Source organism: Malania oleifera, chromosome 3, assembly GCF_029873635.1.
Source record: "Malania oleifera isolate guangnan ecotype guangnan chromosome 3, ASM2987363v1, whole genome shotgun sequence".
In the NCBI taxonomy this organism is placed as follows: domain Eukaryota; kingdom Viridiplantae; phylum Streptophyta; class Magnoliopsida; order Santalales; family Ximeniaceae; genus Malania; species Malania oleifera.
In genome coordinates this window covers 4,287,888-4,315,520 of record NC_080419.1, presented here as the reverse complement: position 1 = coordinate 4,315,520, position 27,633 = coordinate 4,287,888, and the positions used below count along the sequence as shown (strand labels likewise).

Sequence of the window (27,633 nt, the reverse complement as noted above, 5' to 3'; positions counted from 1 at the left end):
CAGTCGACTCACTGAGCTAGCTTAACTCGGTTACACCATCTGCTGGCACCTTCTCCCCCGCGGCGACCTAAGAACTGTGAAGTTGGAAAACTTGAGTGTATGCGAACGATCAGTCAAAAACTCAGAAAGTCTCAACAGCCAAGCCTTCGAAAATCATCTCGTTCATGCTTCGGTCGTCAGCTAAATCCACCATCAGAGAGTGATTATGGCTACGAAATCGAACTCCATTTCAAGGTCAATTCATCTGTTGATCTTGACGCTTGCTCTGCTTCTTCTGCAATCTGAATCGGCGCCTCAAGCCTTCCGGAGAGATCCAGGACACGCTCAGTGGCACCACGGGGCCTTCCATGACGTCAGAGACAGCGTTCGATCCGATGTCCGCCGTATGCTCCATTCTCGAGCCGAGGTGTTCTTAAACTTCTTCTGGCATACTCATTATCGCCATTATATATTACTTCGATGATTTTATACTGTTCTTTGTTTTCGCGCGAGTTCGCATGGTTGTTGAGATTCGCTTGCTGGATTCTGCGTGCTTTGCTATGAATAAAACCCTTACGCTGTGTTTGGAATGCAGATAAAAATAGAATTCGTTTCATTAGCAAATGAACTCTACTTTATAAGACTGTTTCAATGCAAATGAATATAGGAATTCATTTAGTTGAAAGCGAATTTCTAAGCGGGAATCGTTTGCAAATAAACTTATGTATTAGCATGCTTTGGAATTCAAAGGAATTCTCTCGTTTCTAATACGATTTACTAATAAAAAATATTTTTAATTTCCATTTGTGTAATCATTTGTAAATTTTGTCAATTTTGATTGGATTTGTAACAACAGGACTGAATTCCACCATTTATTACTCAATATTTCAATTCCGTGACTTGATATGCTTCCAAACAGCGGATTCGTGGATTTGCATGAGTTGTGTCTGGCACACTGTATATATTAAACTGTAGTTTTTAACTGAAGTCATGTTTGAAACATGATTTGTTAGCAAAAATGTCTCTTAGGCTCTTAGCCTCTAGTTTGTGTAATTCTTTGCAATTCCTATGGATTTTGATGGAATCTGTAATAAATGAACTTTATTTTAATGATTTATTGATTATGATTTCAATTCCATGTTTTGTTGTGCTTCCAAACAAAGAAAATATCCAATTTGCAAATAAATTCACAAATCTTGATAATTCATCTGTGCTAAATGGAGTCTAAATTGAACCTTCTGGAATGTCCTAATAAGCCGCTGTATGTATCAACTGAGCAATTTTATTTGCTTCCTTAACATGTGGTTGATTTGAATTTGACGTTCATTTTTGAGATTAATATTGCCGCAATTTTTCAAGCCACTGAAGCGATGCTTGATGTGTTTTAAATTTTATATTTCATAAAAGTTAATTGTTTTCAATCATATTGTGGAGAACCAAGCTCTTCTATGCAGTCAAACTTACTGCCCTGCCCTGACCTGAACTGCCATTAAATGGCACCTAATTCTCTAGAATGCCCTCACAGTGGCTCTTTTGAGTGCTTCCTAACTACTGACAGGACCATTTACAAGCCATGTTAAATAGAGTTTCTTTGTTAGAACCTAGGAACCTTGACTTTTTACTTTAGTGATGAACCAATTTACTAAGAGTATTCAAAAGGAGGTTCCATGGTGTATGTTGTTTGCAGATGATATTGTATTAATTGATAAAACTAGGGACGGAGTAGAGGCTAAGTTAGAATTATGGAGAGAAGCTTTGGAATCTAGAGACTTTAGGATAAATAGAAGTAAGACAGAATATATGAAATGTAATTGTAGTAATGATAGGAGGAATATTGGAGACAAAGATAAACTTGATGATGAAGAAATAAATAGCACTTATAGATTTTGATACCTTGGATCTATTATGCAAGTTGAAGGAAAAATTGAAGATGATGTAATGCATAGAGTTAAAGCAGGTTGGGTATAATAGAGTAGTGCTTCAAGTGTGCTCTGTGATCGTAGAATACCCTTATAATTGAAAGGGAAGTTTTATAGGACAGCTATAAGACCAGCTATGCTATATGGATCGGAATGTTGAGCGACGAAGAAACATAATATCCAAAAAGTAAAAGTTGCCGAGATGAGAATGATTAGATGGATGAGTGGTATAACCGTATAACATTGAAAGATAAATTAAGGAATGAACATATTCACGGTAAGTTAGGTGTAGTTCCTATAGAAGATAAGATAAGGGAGAGACGACTCAAATGGTATGGACATTTTTGCAACGTAGGTCACATAGTGCACCAATGAGGAAGAGTGGGTTAGTTACTGTGGGGGGCAGTAGAAGGGGTAGGGGTAGACCTAAAATAATTTGGGAGGAAAATGTGAGTAAGGATTTAATATCCTTGAATTTGTCAAAAGAAATGGTACATGATTGCATAAATTGGCGGAAAATGATTCATATACCCGACCCCACCTAGTGGGACTTAAGGCTTGATTTTGTTGTTGTTGTTTGTTTTATTAAAACCTTGGGGACAGTCTTTTTAAGCTTGAACCTAGCAACAAGAGCCTGCAATTCCTCTGATCAAAATTCGTGGAGGTGGGAAGATTGCTGAAGAACATGAAAAGGAATTCTATCATTCTTTTTCTTTTATTTTATTTAGTTATGGTTTGAAGCATTGTCATGCTGACCTCACCATTTTATTTATACTTTATGGGTAGTTGATGAAGTTTCATTATGGGCAATTATTATTGTTGAGTAGATAGTTTACATGCCTAATAATGTTAGTTTACATGCCTAATAATGTATGTACATGGCATGCAGGTCCCATTCCAGGTCCCTCTTGAAGTAAATGTAGTCCTAATCGGCCTCAGTGGTGATGGAGGCTATAGGTACACAGTAGATCCCCATGAATTGGAGGGATTTTTGAAAGTCAGCTTCCCATCCCACAGGCCCTCCTGCCTAGAGACTGGGGAGCCCATTGATATTGAGCATCACATTGTCTATAATGCTTACCCTGTGAGTTTTCTTGCACAAAATTATTTCCTGTAATTTCACTTCACAAATTTAACACATGGAGATTTCCAACAGATGCTTTTGATTTCACAATCGTAATATAGGGGCAGGAAATATCGTGCCTTCTCACATCATTCTATAGGCCTTCTGACCACCCGGATTTTTTTTGGAAATGAACAACCTTTTTTATGCTGCTTATATGATGCATTTTAGGATCTTATCCTATGTGTAATGAAATCTGAATTTTAGTGTACCTGTATATGGTTTCTATATCATGTTAGCACAATTTTGTACTGCCTCTACCATGTGAAATGTTACATGGTATTGGTTTTTGATTTTTGCCTGATTCAAGGTTGATTGAGAAGCATTGGAGGTGCAAAGGTAGATTTTCAATTTAGCTTTGGCATTGAAACAAATACTTCTCTTTTAGTTATCATATATGCATGTGTTCTCACTTCAGGCTGGGCAGCCGGAACTGATAGCACTTGAGAAAGCACTGAAAGAGGCCATGGTTCCTGCTGGGACTGCTAGGGAGGTACTTGTGATGTTTATTTCAATTACTATCACTAGTCGAGATATATTTTTATTTATTTATTTATTTGGGGGGGTGTGGGGGGGGGGGGAGGGGGACGCTTGAATGGGATACCTTCCATGTTCAAATGAAACTCTAAATTCTATTTACACCTTTAGGCTGATTTTGGAAGGGAGGTGCCTTTGTTTGAGGTGGATGCAACAGCTGTGGAGCCTATATTTCAGATGCTATATTCATACATATTTGACGTGAATAACGGTGGCCATTCAGCAGTGGAGATAGACAGACCTGTACCACATGCAATATTCATTGTCAATTTTGATAAGGTACATTCCATTACTCATCATTATTTTTCTTGTGCCTTTTTCTTTCATGAAATATTCAGATTACTTTCCCATATTTAATATAGCTATAATATTTTTTTTTTTCTAATGGAAAATGCTTAGTATTCTAGAATTATGTCCTTCATTATGGTGCCCTGTTTAGTAGTCCTCATTCACATCTTTTTCATTGTGACATTTTTCAATGGCTTTTACAGGTGAGAATGGACCCTAGGAACAAGGACATTGATCTTGACAGTTTAATGTATGGCAGACTGACACAGCTAACTGAGGAAGAGATGAAAAAACAAGAGGGTGGATACATTTACCGTTACCGTTACAATGGTGGGGGAGCATCTCAGGTTTGGCTGGGCTCTGGCAGGTAAAGTTGATTTATAGATGGTTAGGAGAAATATTTGCTGTAAATTTATTCCTCATTTGTATAACCATGTAAATTTGTCTTGAATGAATAATATGCTGGCAATTTTTTTTTCTTAAAATTGTATTTGTTTCCATTCAGCAATTCTGTCGTGCTTATTGATTTATTGATTGGCCATTTCTAATTTGTTTGATGTTTCCCAAATATGCATGAATCATTTGCTATGCTTCCATATCAGAAGATCCAGATAGAGAAATTATTATGGTTGTCATTATTTTTTATGTCATAATCTTTTTAGCTGTTGAAGTTTATCAACCAATTGTTGGAACATTATATTGTATCGCGGAATTATAAATTACCGGAGCTGTTTAAGTGTGAGATGGATGTTATAACAGGTGGTTGAATTTTCCACTTGATACCTTTTCATTAATGTGTTTTTAAACATAACAATCCATCAATTATTCAACATTTAAAAATACTAGCTTTTGATACAAACATGATAGAATACATGTGTGTTTCTTTGACAGCTTGAAATCCTCTTGACTATCTTGACTGGAGTGACACAAAATGCAATGGTGAAGTTGTTTACAATGCCAAGACCAAGTCAAAATGATGGTTAAGTCTGTTAAGTCATTTGACATTTCTCCAATGCATGTCTAATGTCTACAATGAAATCCAATGTTCGATACTGGATAGCAAGTGCCGGCTGTTATGAGATTTTATGAAGGAAAAATTTTATGGCATTACACTCTTAGGATCTGAGCATTTCTTTGGACTGTAAAAAAGCACATAATTTCAAAGTACCATCCAGTAAATATAGAACTTTTATACACCCATTATAAATGGGTAGATATGACATCTTTGCTACAGATCTCAGGTTAGACTGGATCTGTATTTCATGTTGAACTAAACTGCAATTGCTCGGTGAATAGTATAGATCTTAAAAATTCTCTCTGCTTTAGTTAACCTGATCACACCATCTCCACTTGAGTTTCAACTATCCAGTCAACCTGCAATCATTCTCACCAGAAAACGCAATGCCTGTCTTGCCACAATGCTTCCCATTATTAAACCCCCCACAAAGAGGGGGAGGCGGAAGGGGGGGGGGGGAGGGGCGCAAAGAGAAAGTAACCCAAAAAGGCTAAAACAATATTGAAAAGCCAGACAGACAGATACACACAGAGGCATAAATACAACTGAAAAAGAGCTAATAACCCTTGAAACTATGAACTTGTACTGCATTTTAATTTCTATATTGAACATTTTTCCCCCAAATCATGCTATTGAACTTGTTATACCATACCAATTTATTGGTGTGTCAAAAAATGTTAAAAGCACCATTAAATTTTATTATATGTCTCTCGTTCTTTTGATGACATGGGCCCAAACCTGTATAATTTTGTCAAAGTCCTATGTGACATCTATGCTGCACAGTCCATCCAGCCAAAAGAACAGTCGCATGCCTTTCACATATGTTGCTGCCACTCAGAACTGAACCTACCTTTCTCTCCTTTTGATTTCACTTGTTATAGTGCATATATGGGAAAATAAAAAAATAAATTCTATTACAGAAAGTTGAGAACTATGAGGCAAAAGCAGAAGTGTAGAGGATTTAAAAAGGCCAAAAGAATTTAATCGTTTTTTAGTTGGTGGTAGTACAGTTTGAAACTAAAATCACCTTGGGGCCAATGTAATTAATAAGTAACTAGTGGATGATTTTCCTACTTTTTTACTAATAAACAGTTATGAAGTTATAAAAGCCACAAAAACTATAAATATTATTGCTTCTTCCATTGGTTATTATAATATAATCTACTTCTTTTTAGTTGCCTACAACATAACTAACATCAAGTTAGCTAAACCCTTTTAAGCCTATATATTTCCAGTGGAGAAAAAAAGATGGTGAGAAAACTGTAGTGAAACATGACTCAATTATTAGTAATCACAATTTATTTTCTCCAGGTGGGCATATTACACTCATTCAAGCTTCCTTGCCAGAACTCCTCTTTATTTCTTGTCCGTCTTTAGAATACATCGTGAGGATAGCCAGTAGTATTGAGAAGATCATGAGAAACTTTATTTGGTCCCGGGTGGGGGAGAGTAAAGATCATTTGGTTAGTTGGGAGGTTGTCTGTAGGTCCAAAAAGTAAAAAGGAGGGGGGTTTTGGCTGTTGGTAAGTTGGTGTCTATAGCCCTGTTCAGAATGTCTTCAAAAACAAGTACTTACTATGAGTACTTTAAGTACTTGTCAATAAGTAGTGTTTGGTTTACACTTAAATAAGTAATTATTTCAAAATGCATTATTCCAAACTAGTTTTTTTTAGGAAAATAATTATTTTCTAATAAAAGTACTTATCAAAAAAAGTAGTTATAGTAAATAATCCCAAACTACTTTTTAGTTAAGTACTTGTTCGGATAAGTACTTTTCTACAAGTGGTTCCAAACAAAGCATAAGAACATTGCTTTAAACCCAAAAGTTGTGGCGATTTCCCTTAGAGATCCGTTGGCACAAAGTAGTTAAGAGTGAATTTGGCTTGCAGGAAAATGGTCAGGATGCTAATTTGGGTTTGAAATGTTCTTGTGATAGTCCTTGGAAGGGTATTTCACAGCTATATTCCCTTTTCATTCCTTACACAAATTTTGTAGTGGGAAATGGGTATCCTGTTTGGCTTTGGGAAGACATTTGGTTGGGGGATTCTTCGCTTTGTTCATCATTTCCCCATTTGTTTAGATTGTCCTGTTTGCTCAATGAGCCAATTTCTTCTTTCTTTATTTCTAATGGGCTGGTTTCTGTTGGGATTTCCATTTTCGTAGTGCTCTTAATGATAGGGAGGTTTTGGAGCTTGCCTCCTTATTTTGAATATAATATGAAGAAATGTGGTCAACAAACTGCTGTTTAAAGATTGTAACAATTAATATTGGCGAGCAGGTAGCATAGTGATAAATACTCTTACTGGCAACCCCACCTGCACCTGGTTTTCTGCCCTGGTTCAAAATTTGGTCATGACTGACACGGAAATAGAAGACACAATAAGAGATATTTCAACAAAAGAGAAACAGTATATTTTTAACACAATGTATTTTAAATTGGTGGTTTTTTTTAATTAGTGTACTTTCGCTAGGGTATTACTAACAGCATTCCATAGATCAACAAAGAAAAAGTGAGTGAACATGATAAAAAAAATTTAAATATTAAGGTTCAAAACATCCAAAAAAATAATTAGAAAGGTGGCATTTTTCAGTTTCTATTTTAATTTATATACTCTTCCCTTACTTTTTAATATGTTCCAAGGCTGAAGTTTCTTTATCAAAAATATGAAGATATTGTCGTACCAACCCTTCCCTCACCCCCTCCCATCAAAAAGAAGAAAGAAAGAAAAAAAAAAAAAAAAACAAATGGTATGCATCAAGGAGATGTCTAATTTTCTGCCTGTGTCATCCAGATATGCTGTGATCGACCTCTCTGCAGGCCCTTGCACATATGGAAAGATTGAGACTGAAGAAGGGAGTGTCAGCTCTAAAACACTCCCGCGGTTACAGAATGTGATGCTTCCAAGAAGTTTAGGTGTAGCTAGCGTTCATTCTACACGCAATATTTTTCTTGGACAACTTGCTGCTGTGATTTCAACTGCAGTTGAGCACGTTATAGCTCCAGATGTAAGGTATTCTTATGGCATTTTATAGTTCGCATTATTTGTTGAATTTCTGGTTTTTCTACAACCTAATTGGTATTCCATTCATGAAATCTTGTTTTTAATGCATGCAGTTGACAAATAGCTTTGGTACCTTATCCCATCAATATTAGGAAAAAGGATATCTTTAGTTTGAAAATTGTGTCACTGCTTGATCGAGATCTGAATATGCCACTTATCCAATTTAGTACTTCCGTAGCCTTTTGTCTTTTTGCCTATACGTATTGGCTTATTTATTGAATTGAATGGATACTTATCCAATATTGGAGTTCGTTGGATTGACTAGGTTTGTGTGTATTGACTGAATTGGTTTTCCTCTCTTTTTTTGCTAGGTATATTTCTTTATTTTCTTGAATAAGTTAAAAATATGTATTAACTAAAGACTCTGAGAGGTGGTCGCCCCTAGTACAAACAGATAGTTGTTTACAGTCAGAAGCCGAAACAAAACTCTCCACATAATCAACAAAGGATCCAAAGCTGTTGCAGTAGGGGACCACTTTTTTTTCACTTGTGCATTGGTATTATTTTTTCATATAAATATTGGGATTCTGTATTGATTTGAATTTGTACTTTTACTTTATTGAAGTTTATTGAGCCTGGAGTGGTTTCTCCTCTTCACCTTTCTCCCTATCCACTATGGTTTCTTTTTATCATTCTTCTGCTCCTCATCTCTTTCTTTATCTTTTTCTCACTCTTTCCCCAAAAAACATCACAAACAAGCTGATATGACACCAAAATTTCTGAAGTGCTGTATCTACCTTACAAATTTATCTCTTGGTGTTGAAAAAAAAAATCTCTTTGGTTGCAATTGATTACCTGACCATGCCAAGGGGAGTTGGAAAGCGCATGTTGTTGGACAGTAATGTTAGGTTTCTATCATCAGCATCTAGCAGTGTCTTAGCAGCTTGATTGTTATAGGGGCATTTGGGTGGCCAAATTCATTTTAAATTGTTTAATGCAAAGTTGATATTAATGTTTTTCATTTTATGCTCTTATACAATTCCATATCAGCATAATACTTCAAGATAAATATATTCGTGTTTTAAATAAACTCACAGAAACTTTATTACTTAAAATCTGTTTGAAGTTTTGTGAACGTGTTTCTTTCCGTAATTTGCTGAAAAAGGATCATACCAGCATGATCCCTGGCTTTGACTTGCTTCTCATCAAAAGAAATGTGCATTATTTTCTGGTTATCCATGAATCACATTTGGAGATTCATGCTAATGATTCATCATTCATCTTGGACATATTTGTCTATATAGGGGCTTATTTTGTTGTCAAATTTTGTTCTCCATGTTTAGTAAATTTTGTCTTAGATGATGTTATGAGTTCAACTCCTGTTCTTCCATCCATCTGTTTTCTTGTTTATTAATTGTTCCTATAGTTGTTTTAAAATATACTAATGTGATCATTTTTCTGAGGATCAGGTTTGAAAGTGTCGATATGACAACAAGGTTGCTTATACCACTTATCATCCTTCAAAATCATAATCGTTACAATATTATGGAGAAAGGACATAATTACAGCATAGATATTGAAGCCATTGAGTCAGAGGTGAGTTGTTTCTTTGGGATTTGATCTCATTATCTTGCTTGCCTGAGCTAGGATGGGAACGTTGGGTACGTTTGATTTCTTTTTTATTTTTCAAAATTAGGTTGCTCATGTGGAAAATGCTGACCACAGGAAAAGAAACACACCCTATATCCATTATTCCAGCTATCCATAAATTTAAAATAGAATAATTGATTAGGATAGAGGATGTTATATTCCTGTATTCGCAAAAGAGATTAGACCTAAAAAAATTCCGTCGATTCACTGCTCGATCTAATTTGATTTTTCTTTCCTAAGTCTAATAATCTCTGTTGTTGTTACTTTTATACTCACTCAGATCCTTGAGAGATGCAAGCTGTAGTTGCATCCAGAACTTCACCTGAATGTTTATCAAATTATATTAATACGCTGTCAGCTAATTCTTGTTTTTGGGAAGTCCTTTTCAGGTTAAGAAGATGGTTCATAATGGGCAGGAAGTAGTTATGGTAGTTGGTTCAAATGCATTGCATCGCCATGAGAAGTTGGCCATTGCTGTTTCAAAGGCAATGCGTGGCCATTCCTTACAAGAAACAAATAAAGATGGACGTTTCCATGTTCATACAAAGACATTTCTGGATGGTGCTGTTCTCAGAGAGGTGCTTTAAAAAAAAAAAATGAAATAATAATAATGCATTTTTTCAATTATGTGTATATTGAAAATCTATATGATTTACAATGAAGTTATCCATCATTTGTGCCTCTTCTATTGTTTTCGTCAGCAAGTATCTTCACTGCTACAGTGTTGCTGATAGTTTTAAAATCTCAAGAGGATATGGTTCACCCCAGGGGCACTGGTTATATAGGTCCCAACATTGTCCAGTTGATGCTGGATGGTACAGACAGAAGAAGAAGAAGAGTAGAGGATGAAGAAGAGAAGAAGAAGGAGAGAGTAGGCTGTACGTTAGATGGAGAGAAGAGAAACATGTGGGAAATTCTAATTTTAAAATTTATTTTAACCCCAACGTAAAAGTGTACAACTACCAAATGTATATATGATTTACACTTAGCTAAAACACATAATTTACATAATAATCCCTAAATAACAAAGAAACTCATACTGAAATACCAAACAGACAGTTTACTATAGGCCTCCTAATATCCTAATTCCTAAATCAAAGCCTAAAGTTAGTATGCCGTGTAGGCAGCCCTAAGGGTGGTGATAGTCCTGCATCACTAGTTCAGCTGGTTGGGTTGAAGCCGGGAATGTGCTTGACACGAGAGTGTTCTAGTGTCAGTTCTGGGATACTGATAGGTGCGGATCTGCAAATGAATTTTCTTTGAAGCTTCATATCCTTTGACATATGGGGAAGATAGTGACATCTCTCTCCCTTTCTTGAGTTTGGACCTTGCGCCTTAGATGAAAAGTGACTAAGAGATATGGGAACCTGGTCATGAAATCAAGCCAATTGACCATTGTTCTTCAGTTTTGAAGAACAGGAACCAATCCTTCCGGTAGCTATACTGTTGAGGCCTTTGCCTTCTGTAGCACCCTCTTCGCCTGCGAACTCATTCTCAATTTTTGCTAATTTCTATCATCTCTTTGCGAAGTGTGACCACTTATAAAAATTTGTGAATTTTATTCTGTCTTTAATTCCTTGAGTTACTATATGATAAACTGTATTCATAGATAATATCATTTAATACTGACAATTTTTATTATAGGAAATGGAACGGTCTGCAGATGTGCTTGCTGCAGGTTTGATTGAGGTGGCCGATCCATCTCTTTCAAGTAAATATTTTTTTCGCCAGGTCTGTCAAACTTTGCTACATTTATAAATTATTCCATGTGATGTGGGGGAGGATTCTCATATAGTTTTTGTGTTTTGATTTCATTTTGTGCAAAATACTGCAATTTCTCTTTCTGTTTTTAAAATTTTAAAACAAATTGGACTGCATGTTTTTATGTCATCAAGGACTGGGTGGATGAATCTGATGATTCAAGTGATTCCATATTAAAGCATAAACCTCTATGGGCTACTCAGAGCTCTTATCTTGGCAAGCTAAAGAAGAGAAGAAAAGAGAAGAAACAGGGAAATTTTCACAGGACATACGGAACAAGAGTGATTCCTGTGTGAGCACACCTCCCTTTTTGTCTGCATTCATTGAAAATTAATAGTATCTAGATACCATCCATCGTATAGCATATGTCAGCATTTCTCTAGTCTTATATATTTCTGTAATTTATTTCATGACTTTTGAATTTTGTCTTTGCTTTCTTTCCCAAAATTTTGTTGCACTGCTGTGTGTGGACTCGAATTGAAGTTTGGGTGTTTGTGCAACCTAAACCTTTTGAAGATAAGAACTTGTTGATAAGACAGAGACTCCCTTCGGATACCTGAACATTAACAGCTACTGGTTTGATGCTTGGAAAAACAACAATGAAGACAAACCAAGCATTAACTCCCAATAGGTGGGGTCGGCCACCTAAATCATTTTTTGCCAATTTACATGATCTTGGGCAATTTCCTCTAACAACTTAAAGAGTTGTTAAACCCTTGCTATCCCATTCCAAGTTATTTTAGGTCTACCCCCTATCCCTTCAATTACCACTAATAATAATTAGCCCACTTATCCTCACTGGTACACTATTTGGCCAACATTCCAAGTGCCCAACCCTGTATATTCTACTGCTGCTATGCGTAGCTTCTTGCAAATATGTTCATTTCTTAAATAACATTTTAATGCTATAACACTCACCCACCCATTCTCATTCCAGCAACTATTACTTTTTGGATATGTTGTTTGTTAGTTGTCCAACATTTTGATTCCAATAGCATAGTTGGTCTTATAGCCATCCTATAAAATTTTCCTTCTAATTTTTTGGGTATTTTACAATCACACAAAATGCCTGAAGCACCTCCCCATTTTAGCTTTAATTTTATGTATTGCACCTTTTTCAATTTCTTCTTTAGCTTGCATAGTGGATCAAAGGTATCAAAATCTACCAGCTATTGATTTCTTGGCCATCAAGTTTAATCTTTTCCCCAGTGTTCCTCCTACCATGACTAAAATTACATTCCATATATTCTCCTTGTTTCTACTTATCCTAAAACCTCTAGATTCTGAAGCTTCTATCCATAATTTCAACTTAGATTCTACCCCACCCCTAGTTTCATCAGCCAAGGCAATATCATTCACAGACTGCAAAAAATATACTCCATGGAACTTCATTTTGGATATTCCTTTTAAGTTCACCCATCTCTAATGCAAAAAGATAATGACACGATGCGGATCCTTGATGTATACCTATTGTAATTGGAAATTCTCTACTCTCCACCTTTAGTCTTAACACTAGCCCTTTATCATACGTATCTTTGAAATTAGTATACCTACTGGCTGCCACATACTCCGTCTTTTCTAAAACCCACCATAGAACTTCCCTAGATACCCTTCATGGATTTCTCTAAGTCAATACAAATCAAATGCAAGTCCTTTTTATGTTTCCTTAATTATCCCATTAATCTTCTTGAAACATGTATAGCTTTTGTACCCATGCATAAAACCAAACTGATTTTCTGAAATCCTTGTTTTTAACCTCAATCTTTGTTCAATTATGTTTCATCATATAAATCGTAAGTTTAATTCCGAGATATACTTGTTACAATTTTGAATACCTCCATTATTTTTGTATATAGGTATTAAAGTATTTTTCCGCCATTTGTCTAGCGTTTTCTTAATTTGTAAATTGTGTTAAATAAATTAGTTACCAAATGATTCCATCACCTAGGCATTTCCAAACTTCAATTGGGATGCCATTTGGTCCCTTTTCCATTTATCTTTTTTTAATGCAAACTTAACTTCTAGATCTAATTTTATGAATAGATCATAAATTTTTATCTTTTCCTCATTTGTCAATTCGAAGTGTAAGCATTCTACTTGGTTTTCATTAAACAACTTATTAAAGTAACTTCCCATCTTTCTTTTATGTCTTCTTTAACCAAGACTCTATCATCCTCATTTTTTTTTAATATATTTTATATGTTACCTAAGTTCTTGCTCTCTCTTTCTTTCTCTAACTCTACTAAGTTTCAATGTCTCTTTCCCTTCTTTCATATCTAGTCTAGCATATAAATTATTATATGCTCTATGTTTAGCTTCACTAATGCCTTTTTTGGATCTTTTCTTGCCGCTGTATATTTTTTAAAGTTTTCCATGTTTCTATATTTTTACCTTGTTTTAAGCCAAATTTTTTTTGTTTCCTTAGCTTTTTAGGCATCTTGATCCCACCACTAACTCTCTGCACTAGCTAGTAATTCACCTAAAATCTCTTTTTCTATCTTTTTTTAATGGAGCTAACTATCCTACTCCAAAGAGTGTTAGTGTCTATGCTATCTCCTATTGTCCAATCACCATCTTTGATCATTTAACCTTTAAATTTTATTATATTTTCTCCCTTTAGGTTCTTCCACCTATTTCTCTTCCATTTTTTAATATAGATATCTAATGTTATATTGTGTTAAGCTTTTGTCCGAGATAACTTTACAAATATTACATGATAAGCAAACTTTTGTAAGGGATAACTTTATTTTGTCCACTCTTAGGTTATTAAGTGTTCTGTTCTCTTCTTAAAAAATGTATTCATTATAATAAGATCTCATGATATGGTGAAGTCTAAGATCATATCACTAGACTCATTTTTATCTCCATATCAATGTCATCTATGTATCTTGTCATAACTTATATTTTCCTTTCTAACGTATCCATTCAAATAAGCTTTTGTGAATATTTTTTGAGCCCATATCTTCCCAAAATGGTCTTTTAAGGTTTTCTGCTAAGTGTCATAGACATGGAAAGCTCAAAGGCCAAAAGGAATCACCCTTGCCAAAATCTATCCAAAGTGTCAAGGAGTTAGTCACACCTGTGCAGCAGCAAGACAACACCAAGTTCAGCCCAGCCGTATTCATCTTTATTCAAGGAAACACTCAAGTGTGTAAACTAGTGGTCGAGTATTATGGCCTAAATACCCTTGAACCAACTAAGGGCATTATTAAGGAACCCAGACTCGCACAATAAGGGAGTTACACTCACATTCCACTAGTGCTAAGGGTAACTCTCATCCCCATAGAACTATTGGGCTTTTGGATGACACCGCACCGTTCAAATGAAGACCAAGAAGTGCGGACACCCAAACCTCTAGGCTGAGAGTACCATGTGATTTCATTCTCAAATGGATTTTCCACGGGCTCCCAGTCTCGCACGGAAGCTTAGGACACCCCTTAAGGATGTCAAGAGCCCGCACTTGAGCTCTTCTCGGAGTACTCACTTAGACTTGTTTTCCTTTTGATATATTCTTCTACCTAACCTTGGCTCCCAGACCTTCTCACAGCGTGTTAACCACTTCCTTCCCCGTGATTGGGGAGGGGACTACCCCAGATCCCTGGCTGCTTGCCTTCAAACACTATCCATCCTGCATCCCTTAGTGAATGAACTTTATACTTGAAGGCCCAACACTGGTCGATGGTGTGACCGGGAGAGTTAGCGTGGTACTCACAACGGGCTTCTGGATCATACCACCGCTGGGGAGGGTTAGTGACAGGAACCTCGGGAATAGCAGATATCATTCCTCTTTCCAACAACTAAGGAAATAACTCGGCATAGGCTATAGGGATAGGATCCACCCTTTGGAAGTTTCTGGGGACGTTCCCCGCACGCGCTTGTAGATTCTAATGGGCCGGCATGGTCATGTCTTTCCCTTGATGAGAGCACTTGCTTGTCTTTTCCTCCATGCTCTTTGAAGTTAAAGCTGCATTATGACTGTAATGAGGTGTGAATTTTTACTCGGCTATACCAGCTTGAAGCTTCCCCAGTCAAACTATATTTGAAATAGGAGGTGAGCAAATCATCGTTGTCGGCATGTGCCGCCATCTTCTGGAAATACATCTCCAGGTGAGGTAAGGGGCATTTGGACCCACTGAACTTCTCAAAGTCCGGGATGTTGATCTTTATGGGAAGAACAGAGTCTGGCACCAAACTAGGGTTACCAGCGGCTGATGAATCAAAAACGCTTGCTTCCTTCCAAAGCTAAAAACCAGCCCAAAACCCATCAACTTTTAAAATCAGCCCAACTCTGTTTTTTAAACCTAACCTCTGCCCATTTTCAAAAAAAGAAACTAGCCCAAAACCCATCAACTTTTAAAATCAGCCCAACTCTGTTTTTTAAGCCTAACCTCAGCCCATTTTCAAATTCAAACTAGGCCCAATCTCATTTAACAAAAAAAACTTGACCCAGGTCAAGCCCATTCACCCAAGCAAAGGACCCCGCATGTGCTCGAGGCCCGCACGTGTCCTGAGCCTGAATTGTGCTTAATCGAGTTCACCTGACCCTACGGGCTGACTCGTACGAGTCAACACCGTTCTCACTCGCCGGGTTCGGAAGAGTCAAGCTTGTCCCTGAACCCAAACCTGATCTAACCCTAACCCCCAAAAAACTACAACCAGATCTTAACCCTAGGCATACGCAAACACAAGAAGGAGCATGAATCTCTGTTTCTGAGTCCAACAGAGTGGAACACACAATCTAAAACCCATAACCACTATACTACCTTTCACAATCACACATCACTCACCATTTTCAGAATAAAAAAACGAGACAACAAAAAGAAAAATTAAAGGGGGGGGGGGGGGGGAGTACACAGCTTCTGTGTGAGAATCTTCAGGTACCTTTGGGTATCCCCTGGCTCGTGGTTGCCAAGCCAAGTTTTGTTGAAGATCAGAACACTGCTGTGTTCAAGTGACTCGCCAATGACTGAAGGGAAGTAAGGTTAGGGTTTTCAAGGGGAGCTAAGGTCATCGGATTGTTTAGGAAAGCTTTGAGCTGCGAGAATCAATGAGATGGAAGGCCAAGTATGGAAAAGAGAGCTTCGTAAAAGACCAAAAAATTTTGTGGATTAGGGTTTCGTCCATAGAAACTCAGAGGGGACGAACTGAGAAGTATTTGGAGAACCTTCGAGAGATTGAAAAGAAAAAGGGGGCTTGAAAGAAAAGGGAAAAGGAAGAGAGGAAGAAGAGACAGGAAAGATTGGGTAAGAGTTTCGAGTGAGGGGAGTTGCAGAGAGGAACATCTCAGAAACCCTAGGGTTTCTGAGTCTGGTTTGTGAGAAAGAACAAGAGGAAAGAAAGAGAGAGAGCTGTGAGGAAGTGAGAAAAGGCAAAAATGTGGAAACACGAAATTTTTAGTTTAAATATGCCATGCTTTGGGACCGTAGGATGATCGCACGTGGCGCTCAATCTACCGTTCATTTGAAGAGCTACATGTCTGAATCCGGGCCATCTGAGATTTTGTCCATCGGATGAATATGATCGCTCCATGTTAGCGACCCAGAATCATCTCCCCTCCGCCATCGGATCCAATTCCCCATCAACGGTAACGATTGCCTTGTGTCAGGACCCTCCATAAATGCCACACATTCCTCTAAGCCTCATACAACACGTGGCACCCCCTGTCCTCCGCACCATTAATGCTGGGATGCATCTTCTCTCCTAGCCGTTGGATCTAATTCTCCAGGAACGGCCTAGATTGCCCCATGTGAGGCGCCTCTTTGAATCCTGCGCCCTTCCTGCACGCTTTGCAACACGTGGTTGCCTTGTCTATCGCCATTAATCCTAGCCTCCACCGCCTCGCAACCGATGGATTGTTTTCCTCTCTGAACGCACAGGATGATGCCACGTGGGCAATCCACTCCACTTGCTTTCTATTCGCTCTTCGCATGACGCGTATTTATTGGTCTTGACCAAGACCTAAAAACTAGTTGACCCCCCCTGGACCAGTTCGCTTCCAAACCGGTGGGGTCCCCCGAACCGGTATGAACCGGTTTAGGTGCTTTATTTACTTTATTATTATTTACACATTTAAATAATTCATAGAAATTCAGCAAAAATAATAAAAGTCCCATAAAAATCACAAAAATTATAGAAAATTTAAGAAAAATAAGGAAAAATTAGAAAAAAATATTTTTGTACCAGAAAAACCCTAAAAATCATGAAAAGCTATAAAAAAAAAAAATCAAAAAATATTAGGAAATCGTTTTTGTAAAACGTCATAAAAATTCAATAAAAATTCAGAAAAACTCGAGAAAATCTAAAAAATATTTTTAGGACTTGATTTTCATTATTTTGCTTTAATTGTCTCTTGTTATTTCAAAATTTGGGAAAAATATTGGAAAATTAAAAAAATGACAAAAACCACAAAAAAATATTTTTGAAATCAAAATTATTTTTATGCTTGGAAAAATCACATAAAATTTTAGAAAACTCAGAAAAAATCTAAAAATATTTTTTGGTCTCGATTTTCATGATTCCGCCTTAATTACCTTTTTTTTTTAATTTAAAAAATTCAAGAAATTTATAAAAAAATTTCGGAAAAATAGAAGAAAAATCAAGGAAAATATTTTTGAAGATGAGGATCATTTTTGACACTCTTTCAAGTCCCAAACCCCGGAATATTATTTTTCATACTTAAGAAATTCTATAAAAATTTCAAAATCTTGGGAGTGTATTTTTGGTAAACTATTTTCTTGATTTTCCATCCCGATGATTGCAAAGAAAGGCATTGTGCTCTTCGGAGCACGATATGCCCCGATTATGAGGGAATACCTATATGGTATTTTTCTTTTGCGTTTGTTTTACAATTTTGAAAGGGAGTAATTTTAAAGGCTTATTAAATTAATTTTGAGATAATTTTCAATTAATTAGGTACCGTTCGTAAGAATGGACGTGTAGGGGGTGCTCATACCTTCCCTTCGCATAATCGAACTCCCGCACCCGACTCTAGTGATGCAGTCCGATTCTACCCTTAATTGGGTAGCAATCAAGTATTCTAATCACACTAAAAGGTTAGTGGCGACTCAATACACCATGTTTTCCACGAAAATCACATTTTCAAAAATCCACCTTTTCCAATTCGCGTACCCCGGAGCAACACACATCTGGTGCGTTTCCACCCCACGCAAGAGAACGTCGCAACAGTATCCAATAGGATAATCGAGGGAGGTGGGTCGCTCATTTGGTTCCCCCAAAAGTCAAGGCTTTGAAGTATTCACCATTCACATATGAGTAACCACCAAGGACCAAATGATCATACACCTTAGGTTCGAGAACACAACCATCAGTACTATTTGGACCAACCACAAAATCACTATGACATATTGGAACCATCGCCATGACATCTCCATAGTTGCATGCGAGTTACCTGACCTTCCCTTCAAGTCAAAATCATACATTAAAACCATGTGTTAGGGTCATAAAACTCTAAGACCCTCACATTTTCCCCCACTCCACCTTATCAACGTCCTTGTTGATGAACAAATGCAATCCAACTTCCACTAACATTCCCAGAACCACAAAGTAGGGGACTTTAGAACCATCCACAATCCGAAACTCTTCATAGCAGCCCAACTTGTCTCCAATCCCAATGTAGACTTGGTCCCCATTTGATCTGAAGACCCCCGTGGAACACATCTCTAAACAGGAGGTCTTCATCCAAAACTGAATTCAACTTTCTTTAAAAACCACATTTTAATATCTAATCCAACCCAAGACTTCCAACATCCAAAGTCACAACTCAACCGAAAACCAACAACCGACCAAATATACCAACAGTTCTAAAGATTAACACTCCCCAAACTCCCAATCCTTGATACAGATCCATATTACAACCTCGTCTCTTAAAGCTCAAACTTTTACCACAGTGTACAAGAGCATTTACCGCACATTCATTGAGGCAAAACACTGCCCAAAGCGAAACTTGATCTAGAACTAACTGAAACTCATCTCAATTTAGTCCAAGGAGCAACCAACACAAAAGTCTTATTTTCATCAAGATTCTCTTGTAACCTAGTTCTAATATTCTGTGTACTGATTCCATCTCTTGATAATCGATATAACTTACTTCTTGCAACAAGAGGGTCATATTCTAAAACCTTTATCTTACACTTGAAGGATAGCTCCCATCTCAGAGGTTCTCCAAGTCTGATCATCAACCCGATTTGTAGTTATCAACCAAGTAACATCAAAGCTCAAAACCAACATTCCGTTTCGAAAGTCCCCACCCAAGAGTCCTACAAGACAACTCCAAGGATGAGTCCACACCTTGGAATCTCTATATCTGTAACCATGTCTAGCAAAACACCCAAGTGTGATAAAAATGTACCATTCCAAAGAGGAGTCCCCACCCAAGGAGTCTCATAAGACAACTCCAAGGATGAGTCCACACCAAAGGGAACTCCCAAAATGCGAACAATCTCAACATCCTGGGTTCACAACCCAATTCCTCGATCTAACCAACATGCTTGAGAACCCCACAATCCCAAAGTTAATCACTCAGTCTAACATCCAGCCACACAATAACCACGAGAACTTCCTTGAGTCCCTAAGGCTCAAGCTCAAATCTAACCTCAAGTGGACCATTGTCAATATCATTATCAATCTTCTCTTTCCTTAGACATTCGAAGTGCAACCCCAACCGAAGCCCAAGATTCCTAATCATTTGTCTTCTAACAAACCAATCTCAACCATAGTTTGTCGTGATTAACATTCTAATACCACTGCCCTTTGGATCATACTCAAGCTTTTATTTGAAAAGCTGTTCTTTGGCTCGATTTTGCTGCATGAACCTGCACAACAACAACAGAAAGGCCCTCTAGCCAATACAACGCATGTGCCTGTTAGCAACATGGTTCAAATGCCCTCTAGCAAACCCATCCCAATGCCGACTAGCATGGGTCATAATCAGGCCAATGGCGCAAGAGCATTCATGTCAATTGCATAATTGCGGTCTCCAACCACATTCCCATAGGAACTCAAATCATTATAAAATTTTAGGATCCCAATGAAGTTTAATAAGCAACATTTGTGGTCCCCTTCAAATCCATACCTTACTGGGTAAACGTCACCACCGTGACCAACACAGAGCTACACTTGTGTGGCTCAAGGACTATCTGTCTAGGGTGTTCACAATTCATTCTTGCCCATAGATCCAAGAATGTCACCTCTCCCTATGGGTAGGAACTTCTCAATTTCTGTGAAAGACACCCTTGGTCAAACTCTTCCAATTGCCCACTCCCACCAGATCTAAGAGTGTCACCTCTGCCCAGCCTTGATGCCATATCCAAGTGCTGACACAACAAATTGCTTTGAGCTACATCCCAGCCTACCCTTGCCCTTTTTTCGCTCCACCCGTCATAAGTGCAATGCATTGCTCGTAGGGGACACCCCTACAAATAATCATGGAGATTTGATAAGTTTTACACTGTGTGTTAGCTACCTAGCATGACCAGCCCCCTCCTTTACCCAAGCTTGGGACCGACTGTGTGAAAAGAATTAGGACATTGAATGCATCACAAGCGGAGCTGCTTGGATGCTTGAAAGATATTTCTAATTTTTCTTCGTGGTGATGGAAGCACCGTCATTCATTTTCATGGGATTTTTTTTATGTAGTTTATTATACTGAATGGTGACTCAAAGTGTAATTAGGGTCAAAAGGCAATGAGGGTGAGTCTTGCCTCCGTTGTAGGGTGTTACATCCAAAACTAAAGGTCACAGGTTCAAATCATGTAAATAGACTCTCCAAGCTTGGAGGTAAGACTGCAACATCTTGCCCTATTGAGATCCCCAGTGGTGCAAGAGCCTTGTGTACTGGATGTTACAAATTTGGAAACGGTTAGGTGTGCTGCTACGAACTCAAAGGCTTGGTTTTGTCAGTGTATTGCTAAGTTTGGTTTTCTTGGTTTTCTTATCATTTGCTTGTCTACTTTACTGGAAGTTCCAATTGGCATAAGTTGCCATCTTGAAAGGTCATGTTTAATGCGAATTGCTACACTAATGAAGGGCATATTAAGGATTTTGAAATAGGCATTTCTACAAGAGAAAAGTGGTGGTTTAAGATTTGTGAAGGAAGGCAGTTTTTAGGATTCAAGCGATGCCCTTTAAGGTAATTAGTTGCTTGAACTCGAGATTTTCTGGCAAGGAACTAAAATTTTTGCCTCTTGGATAATGATGTAAAGATAGAAAAAGTTTGGGGTTATGACAGGGCTTCGGGGTTTCTATTAGAGAGAGAAAGGAAACAGAAGCCACTTGTATATTTGATAGAGATCAAAACAATGCCTGTGCTAATTGTTGCCTTTGTTGTTATTTTTTTTTTTGGGTAGGAAGTTATGCTTTCTATTTTTGTTCAAGTGCAAGGAACCTTATTTATAAATTCTTTGAATCTTGTCAAACAAATCAAAGCCTTCTATATTTGATAGAGATCAAAACCATGCCTGGGCTAATTGTTGCCTTTGTCGTTTTTTTTTTTTTTTTGGGTAGGAAGTTATGCTTTCTATTTTTGTTCAAGTGCAAGGAACCTTATTTGATGTAATTGGTGTAATCCTAAGAGGGGGGGGGGGTGAATTGGAGATTTTAAAACTTTTTCGCTAATTTAAACATATGCACCGATCTCATTCAAAACATAAACGTGTATGTAAAGTGATTAAGCTATGAGTACAAACATATACGTATGCTGCATATCTCATTTGAAATAAATGTGTGCATTCAAATAATTATATCCATGGATGAACAAACATACATATACTGAATTTAAAGTGCAGTAGTTAAATAAGATAGAGAGAGAGAGAGCGAGACATACGATTTGTTATCGAGGTTTAGCAGACTTAGCCTACGTCCCCGCCTTGGGCATACCCCCTAAGGATTCCACTATTTGCTCACTTTAACCGGGCGGAGCGACGCCACTTACAAACCTCTCCTTACGGGACGAGGAATACCCCAACTCAATTATCAGGTTGAACCCAACTGGTCTCCCTTAAGGGGCGGAGACTTCCCCAACTCAATTCACTGGCTAAGTCACAACCAGCACTCCTTGCGAGGCAGAGATACCTCAGCAACACTTTACGGGCGGTGCCAAAACCCAGCTCAGTTTCTAGGTTGAGCCCTACTGGTCTCCCTTATGGGCAGAGACTCCCTAGTTCAATTTACGGGTTGAATCGAACTGTTACAATAAAACCATTTTTGTACATAAAAATGCTTCTTGAAATTCAGCAGAGATGTACAACATTAAAGCTCAAAAGATGCACTTTCTAATGATATGAAACATGCTCAGAGAGTAAGGGTGTTTTCCTCAAAATGATATTTTCAATCTTTGAAGAAAAATGTAAATAATAATTACTTCAAAGATTTGGACCCTAATAAAACTATTCTCCCAAAAATATTTTTCAAAGAATAACTGGAGAACCTAGGGTTTTGCTCTTAAGATGAGTTTTGCAAAAACCAAATGTTTGATATATTATGCTTAAAAATGTTTTTGCAATAAATATAATATGAGCATTTGAATCTTGCAATGGATGTGCAAAGATTCAAAAGCTACTAAGAGTTTTCCCAAAAGATATTTATCAAAGAAATAATATGGGAGAAACAAAAGGAAAGAGAGTTGGAGAGAGTATTAAAAATTTGCCCCAAAGAAAAGATTTTGCTATAAAAAATTGTTTGGGGGAACTTTGACTATAAGAAGCCCAAATAACTTTGAGAGAAAATTATTGACTAATCAAAGTTGCTAATTGGAGTTATGAGAAGGGTATTTATAGAGTTCTGAAAAAAATGACCGTTAAGGGACACGCTCGGTATTTTGAAATTGTTTAATTAAAAAAATTAAATGTATTTAAGTTAAAATTACTAGAACCCGAGAGGTTCGGTTGGCTGACCCTAGTGTCGGTCGGTTGACCTCACACATAAATTTGAAATTGATTTTGGGTTCGGTTGGCCGTCGAAGGGACCGGTCGATTGAGCCAAAGGCAATTCCGAACCTTCGTAGGTTCGGTCGGCCGACCTAGGGTTTGGTCTATAGGGCAACAAAGGCTGTTTTGAGCTAAAAGGTTGATCGGCCGGGGAATATAGAAACAACTAAGTTCTTGGTTCGGTCGACTGTAGAAGCTGAGTTTAACAGTTGGTCGGTTGACTGAGCCAAGTCAAATCTTGACTTCTGGCCTACTATGTGTTCGGTCGACTGAGGCATTTTAAGCCTGAGAAGGCCGGTCAACCGAGCTATTTGTAAAACCTAAGTTTGCCCCAATTTTTGACCCTAAATGATATTTCAAAAAAATCCTTACTTGATTTTAGCTTTTATGAAAATGATTTTTGATTAAAGTGTTGGTCCTAAGGTCTATCTATGGTCATCTGAGCATTCAATCATATCATGCAGATGCATGCATTGTTACAAACCAAATATAAAAAATTAAATGTAATACAAATTTAAAATAAATGTCTTCAGCTTTTGTTCTTCAATCTTCATGGAATATGCTAGATGATAAACTTGAAGTTCCTTCTGACTTCCACTTCCTCTTATGTGTGTGTTTGAATTAAAGACCTGTTCACATACTAAATACTCACATAAGATTCAAGTGGTTTGTCCCTATCAAAATAGGGATCGGACTCAAAAAGTCAACATTATTTATAGATTCTTAGAATCTTGTCAAACAAATCAAAGCCTTCTAAATTCTAAAAAAATTATGGCTGGCATAGAATTCAACTGAGACCCAAGTTTCTCTTATGTTAGAGGTTCATAAACTTATATGCTGGCTTGATACCTAACAATTTGAGTGTAAGGTACAACCTAATTAAAATAGAATCTTTTGGAATGCTTGAATATCTTATCAAAATTAGGAACAACTTAAAATTAAAATTTTCCAGATTTATATCTTTTTTTAAAAAGAAACCCAACTATGACACAGGGCGCCATACAATTAAGAACCCTAATAGCAGACACTGTCCATACTTCAAATCTAAAATTGTCAAAATATTCCACATATAATATAATCCAATATGAAGAATTCACAAAACAAATCTTGTTGTTCCCTTTAGCTGTGCACTGTTCTACTTACTTTTTCAAGTGTTTGTGTACTGTACTACTGTGCTCATTTTTCCATAATTTTGCAATGACACTTATCTTGAGGTAATCACCTGCACTCGCAACACATATTGTGTCAGTGCTGTAATTCAGAGAGAATTATCTTGAGATAAATGCAAGCTGTTTGTTTTGCAGCTTTGTGCTATCACTGGCTGATGTGGATGCGCACCTTATGATGGAAGATGAAAGTCTTGTCTGGACAAGTAAAGATGTTGTCATTGTACTTCAGCATCAAAACGAAAAGATACCTCTGAGGTGGGTGTGGGCAAATTTACCTCAACTTCTTGTTACTGTTAAACATGCTTTGCTTTTAGTGAGTAATAATATCTTGTTCAGTTATCCTCTTGCTTCTTCCTCATGCCTCCTAAAATTTTAAAAATGAATCAACTGAACTCAGATGCTTATCCTAACTATTTGCATTCAGCAACAATATTACTATTTTGTTTTTATGCTCCATAAGGGGCCATATTTCATTAGATCACGTCCACCATGTCTTTTCTCCCTCTTCACTAAGTCCTTTTTGGTCATTTGTGTTGGTGGCACCTTAACTTTAATATGCAGTCCTGAGTCCTAGCTGGTTTTTGTTGCACTACATCATTCTTGAGTGATTCTCCATCTATTTTTTGGTGTTACATCTAGTCTGTTGTGAATTGTTTTCCTATTCTCTGCCCCGATTTTGTCTTGCCTCTCCATGGTATGCTTCTGACAACCTTGCTGGATGTTCTGTTTCTTGGCCTACCAATGTTCAGTGGCATGGGCTGTGCTTTATGATTTCATTTCACAAGACACTTTAGATACCCCTCGGATCTTCATATATTCTACCTCAATAGAGCTTCTTGCTTTTCAATCTCTTTTGGATAATCAGATCAAGATAATCGATTTGCATGTTTGCATACACATACAGATTCATTTGTCCATGCACCTGTGTAGATGTTTCTTTTTAATAAACAATAGTTGTGGAAATCCCTTTTTTTTTTTTTTTGGATATCGCCGGGTGTCCTGAGCTTACGCACTAGACTAATCTCATGCCTACGCCAGCCATGCCCTCGACCAACACATAGGAGGTAAATCATGGATGTGCGCTACAGGTGGTAGGGTTCGAACCTCAGACTTCACCTTTGTCCAAGGCCGTCTGACGCAAGTCCTTACCACCTATATTTGTTTGTACCATTATGTGCCCATCTTGTATATCTGGCTTTTATTGATATGAATGCCTCTTTCTTCCTGAAGAAATTGTGGTGGGGATTTTTGCCTCTCTTTGTTCAGTACGTGTATAATACCTTTATTTTGGTTCTGTTAAGTTACTACTTCAAATGTTTTTGTCCGACAGTTACGTTTCAGAAACTGAGAGAAGGCATGCACTTCCATCACAAGCACAGCGCCATATATTGGCAGGACTTGCTTCTGTTGTTGGTGGGCTGAGTGCACCGTATGAAAAGGCTTCTCATGTACATGAAAGGCCTGTGGTGGATTGGCTCTGGGCAACTGGTTGTCATCCTTTTGGACCATTCTCTAATACATCCCGAATCAGTCAAATGCTTCAAGATGTTGCTCTGGTAACACAAATGTCCTTTTCAATGTTCCACGTGATTTTTAAAATTGAGATTCCAATTAAATATCCTTTTGAGTTCACAATTACAGCTATTGCTCTGGGAAGGATGTTGGAATAAGTCTGTTTTGCAGAGTGAATATTACTAAGTAAGCAGTTTCTGAAATTACTTCTAATCTTTTTGGCAGAGGAATAGCATATATGCACGTGTAGATTCTGTATTACGGAGAATTCGGGACACATCAGAGGTGATCTGTTAACTTGGGCAGTTATATTGTTATTTGATCACATTTGACAGATTCCTCTTATATATATTTTTACAGGCTATCCAAGCTTTTGCTGCAGAATATTTGAAAACTCCTCTGGGCGAACCAGTGAAGGGAAAAAAGAACAAGTCGAGCACTGAGTTGTGGTTGGAGAAGTTTTACAAGAAAACAACAAACTTGCCAGAACCTTTCCCGCATGAATTGGTTGAACGACTGGAGAAATACTTGGATGTAAGTCGCTTCCTATTCCTGCATCTTTTCCTGTTATTTCAAACATCTTCAAGTTTGAATAGCACTCTCTGTGTCACATGATCAACAACAGAGCCTTGAGGAAGAACTCGTGGAGCTATCATCCTTGTTATATGATCACCGGCTGCAGGATGCTCACTTGAACAGTACACATATTGTCCAGAGCTCCATATTCACCAAGGAGTAAGTTATATTCATTGCATGCTTTCCAACCAATTACCTTATGCTTAGTTCTTTTGTCTCATTGAAAAACCTAGACATAAAGATGTACAGCCCAAGATAGTAAAACAGTTTAACAGCTCCCCAACTTTCTAAGGAAACTGCCACAGATCCTGCAATATACTCCAGAAGAAAAAACTTAACCCAAGAACGCAACTGATACAATAAATAAATAAATAAATAAAACAAATTAAAAAATAAAAGGAACAATAAAAATTTAACATTCCAGCCTTGTGAAGGAAACTGCCCCACATCATGTAAGCAGACCTCCAATAACTTAAAAGACTCGCAACAACATTTTAGCCTTTCGAAAGACACCACTACCATACATCATGTAATTACTTAAACTGGTTCAAATGCCAACCCTACATGCTGGGCCCCCAAGGCTTCGGAGTCGTGCTATATAATTCGGGCTCTGATGTCATGTGGGCCCATAATATCACGTTAAAAGGCTTGGTGGATGGGCTCTTTTTTGGTTTTTTTGGGTGGGTAATGGGAATGTGTACTACAGAAAATGTGTGTTTTGTGTGGTAGGTATGATTAATTAACTATAGGTTGTGTTTGGAATGATGCAGGTATGTAGATCATGTGCTGATGACAGAGAGGGAGAAAATGAAATGCTGCAACATTGAATATAAGTTCCCCGCGCAGACTTCTCAAACTTTGGTGTATGGAGGAATTCTTCTTGCTGGATTCTTTGTATATTTCGCTGTCATTTTCTTTTCATCGCCGATGCGCTGACTATATTAAAATCTCAATCAATGAGTGTCCGGACGGCATCAATTTTCAAGCCTCAGTTGCTTCTTTTTGGAATACATGCATAAAGGAAATATCCGCTGTTTGGGATTTTTTATATATGAATCTAAAATTCCAACACGCTCTCCTCCAACGCACAACTCAAGTAGTAATTGTACATTAATGCATGAATATATATATATATATACATGAACGCTCAATTTTGCCTA

The 27,633-nt window shown here is 37.5% G+C and overlaps 1 protein-coding gene across 1 annotated transcript; it reads left to right on the top strand.

The window, feature by feature from the left end:
• Nucleotides 1–27,633, top strand: LOC131150558 (uncharacterized). The gene is made up of 16 exons (XM_058101358.1): nt 1–406; nt 2,788–2,982; nt 3,440–3,514; nt 3,670–3,837; nt 4,050–4,213; nt 7,654–7,872; nt 9,333–9,459; nt 9,903–10,091; nt 11,158–11,244; nt 11,409–11,566; nt 24,521–24,640; nt 25,716–25,941; nt 26,123–26,182; nt 26,258–26,431; nt 26,523–26,632; nt 27,244–27,633. Exons 1-16 carry the CDS (start codon nt 206–208, stop codon nt 27,407–27,409), a joined length of 2,439 nt encoding a protein of 812 aa, XP_057957341.1. The 5' UTR covers nt 1–205; the 3' UTR covers nt 27,410–27,633.

What these genes read in the sequence shown, in the direction of transcription:
- LOC131150558 (XM_058101358.1), top strand. Translation starts at nt 206, where the DNA reads ATGGCTACGAAATCGAACTCCATTTCAAGGTCAATTCATCTGTTGATC. An exon ending in TGCTCCATTCTCGAGCCGAG is followed by an intron (nt 407 to 2,787) that starts GTGTTCTTAAAC and finishes CATGGCATGCAG; the next exon opens with GTCCCATTCCAGGTCCCTCT. An exon ending in AGCTCCATATTCACCAAGGA is followed by an intron (nt 26,633 to 27,243) that starts GTAAGTTATATT and finishes GGAATGATGCAG; the next exon opens with GTATGTAGATCATGTGCTGA.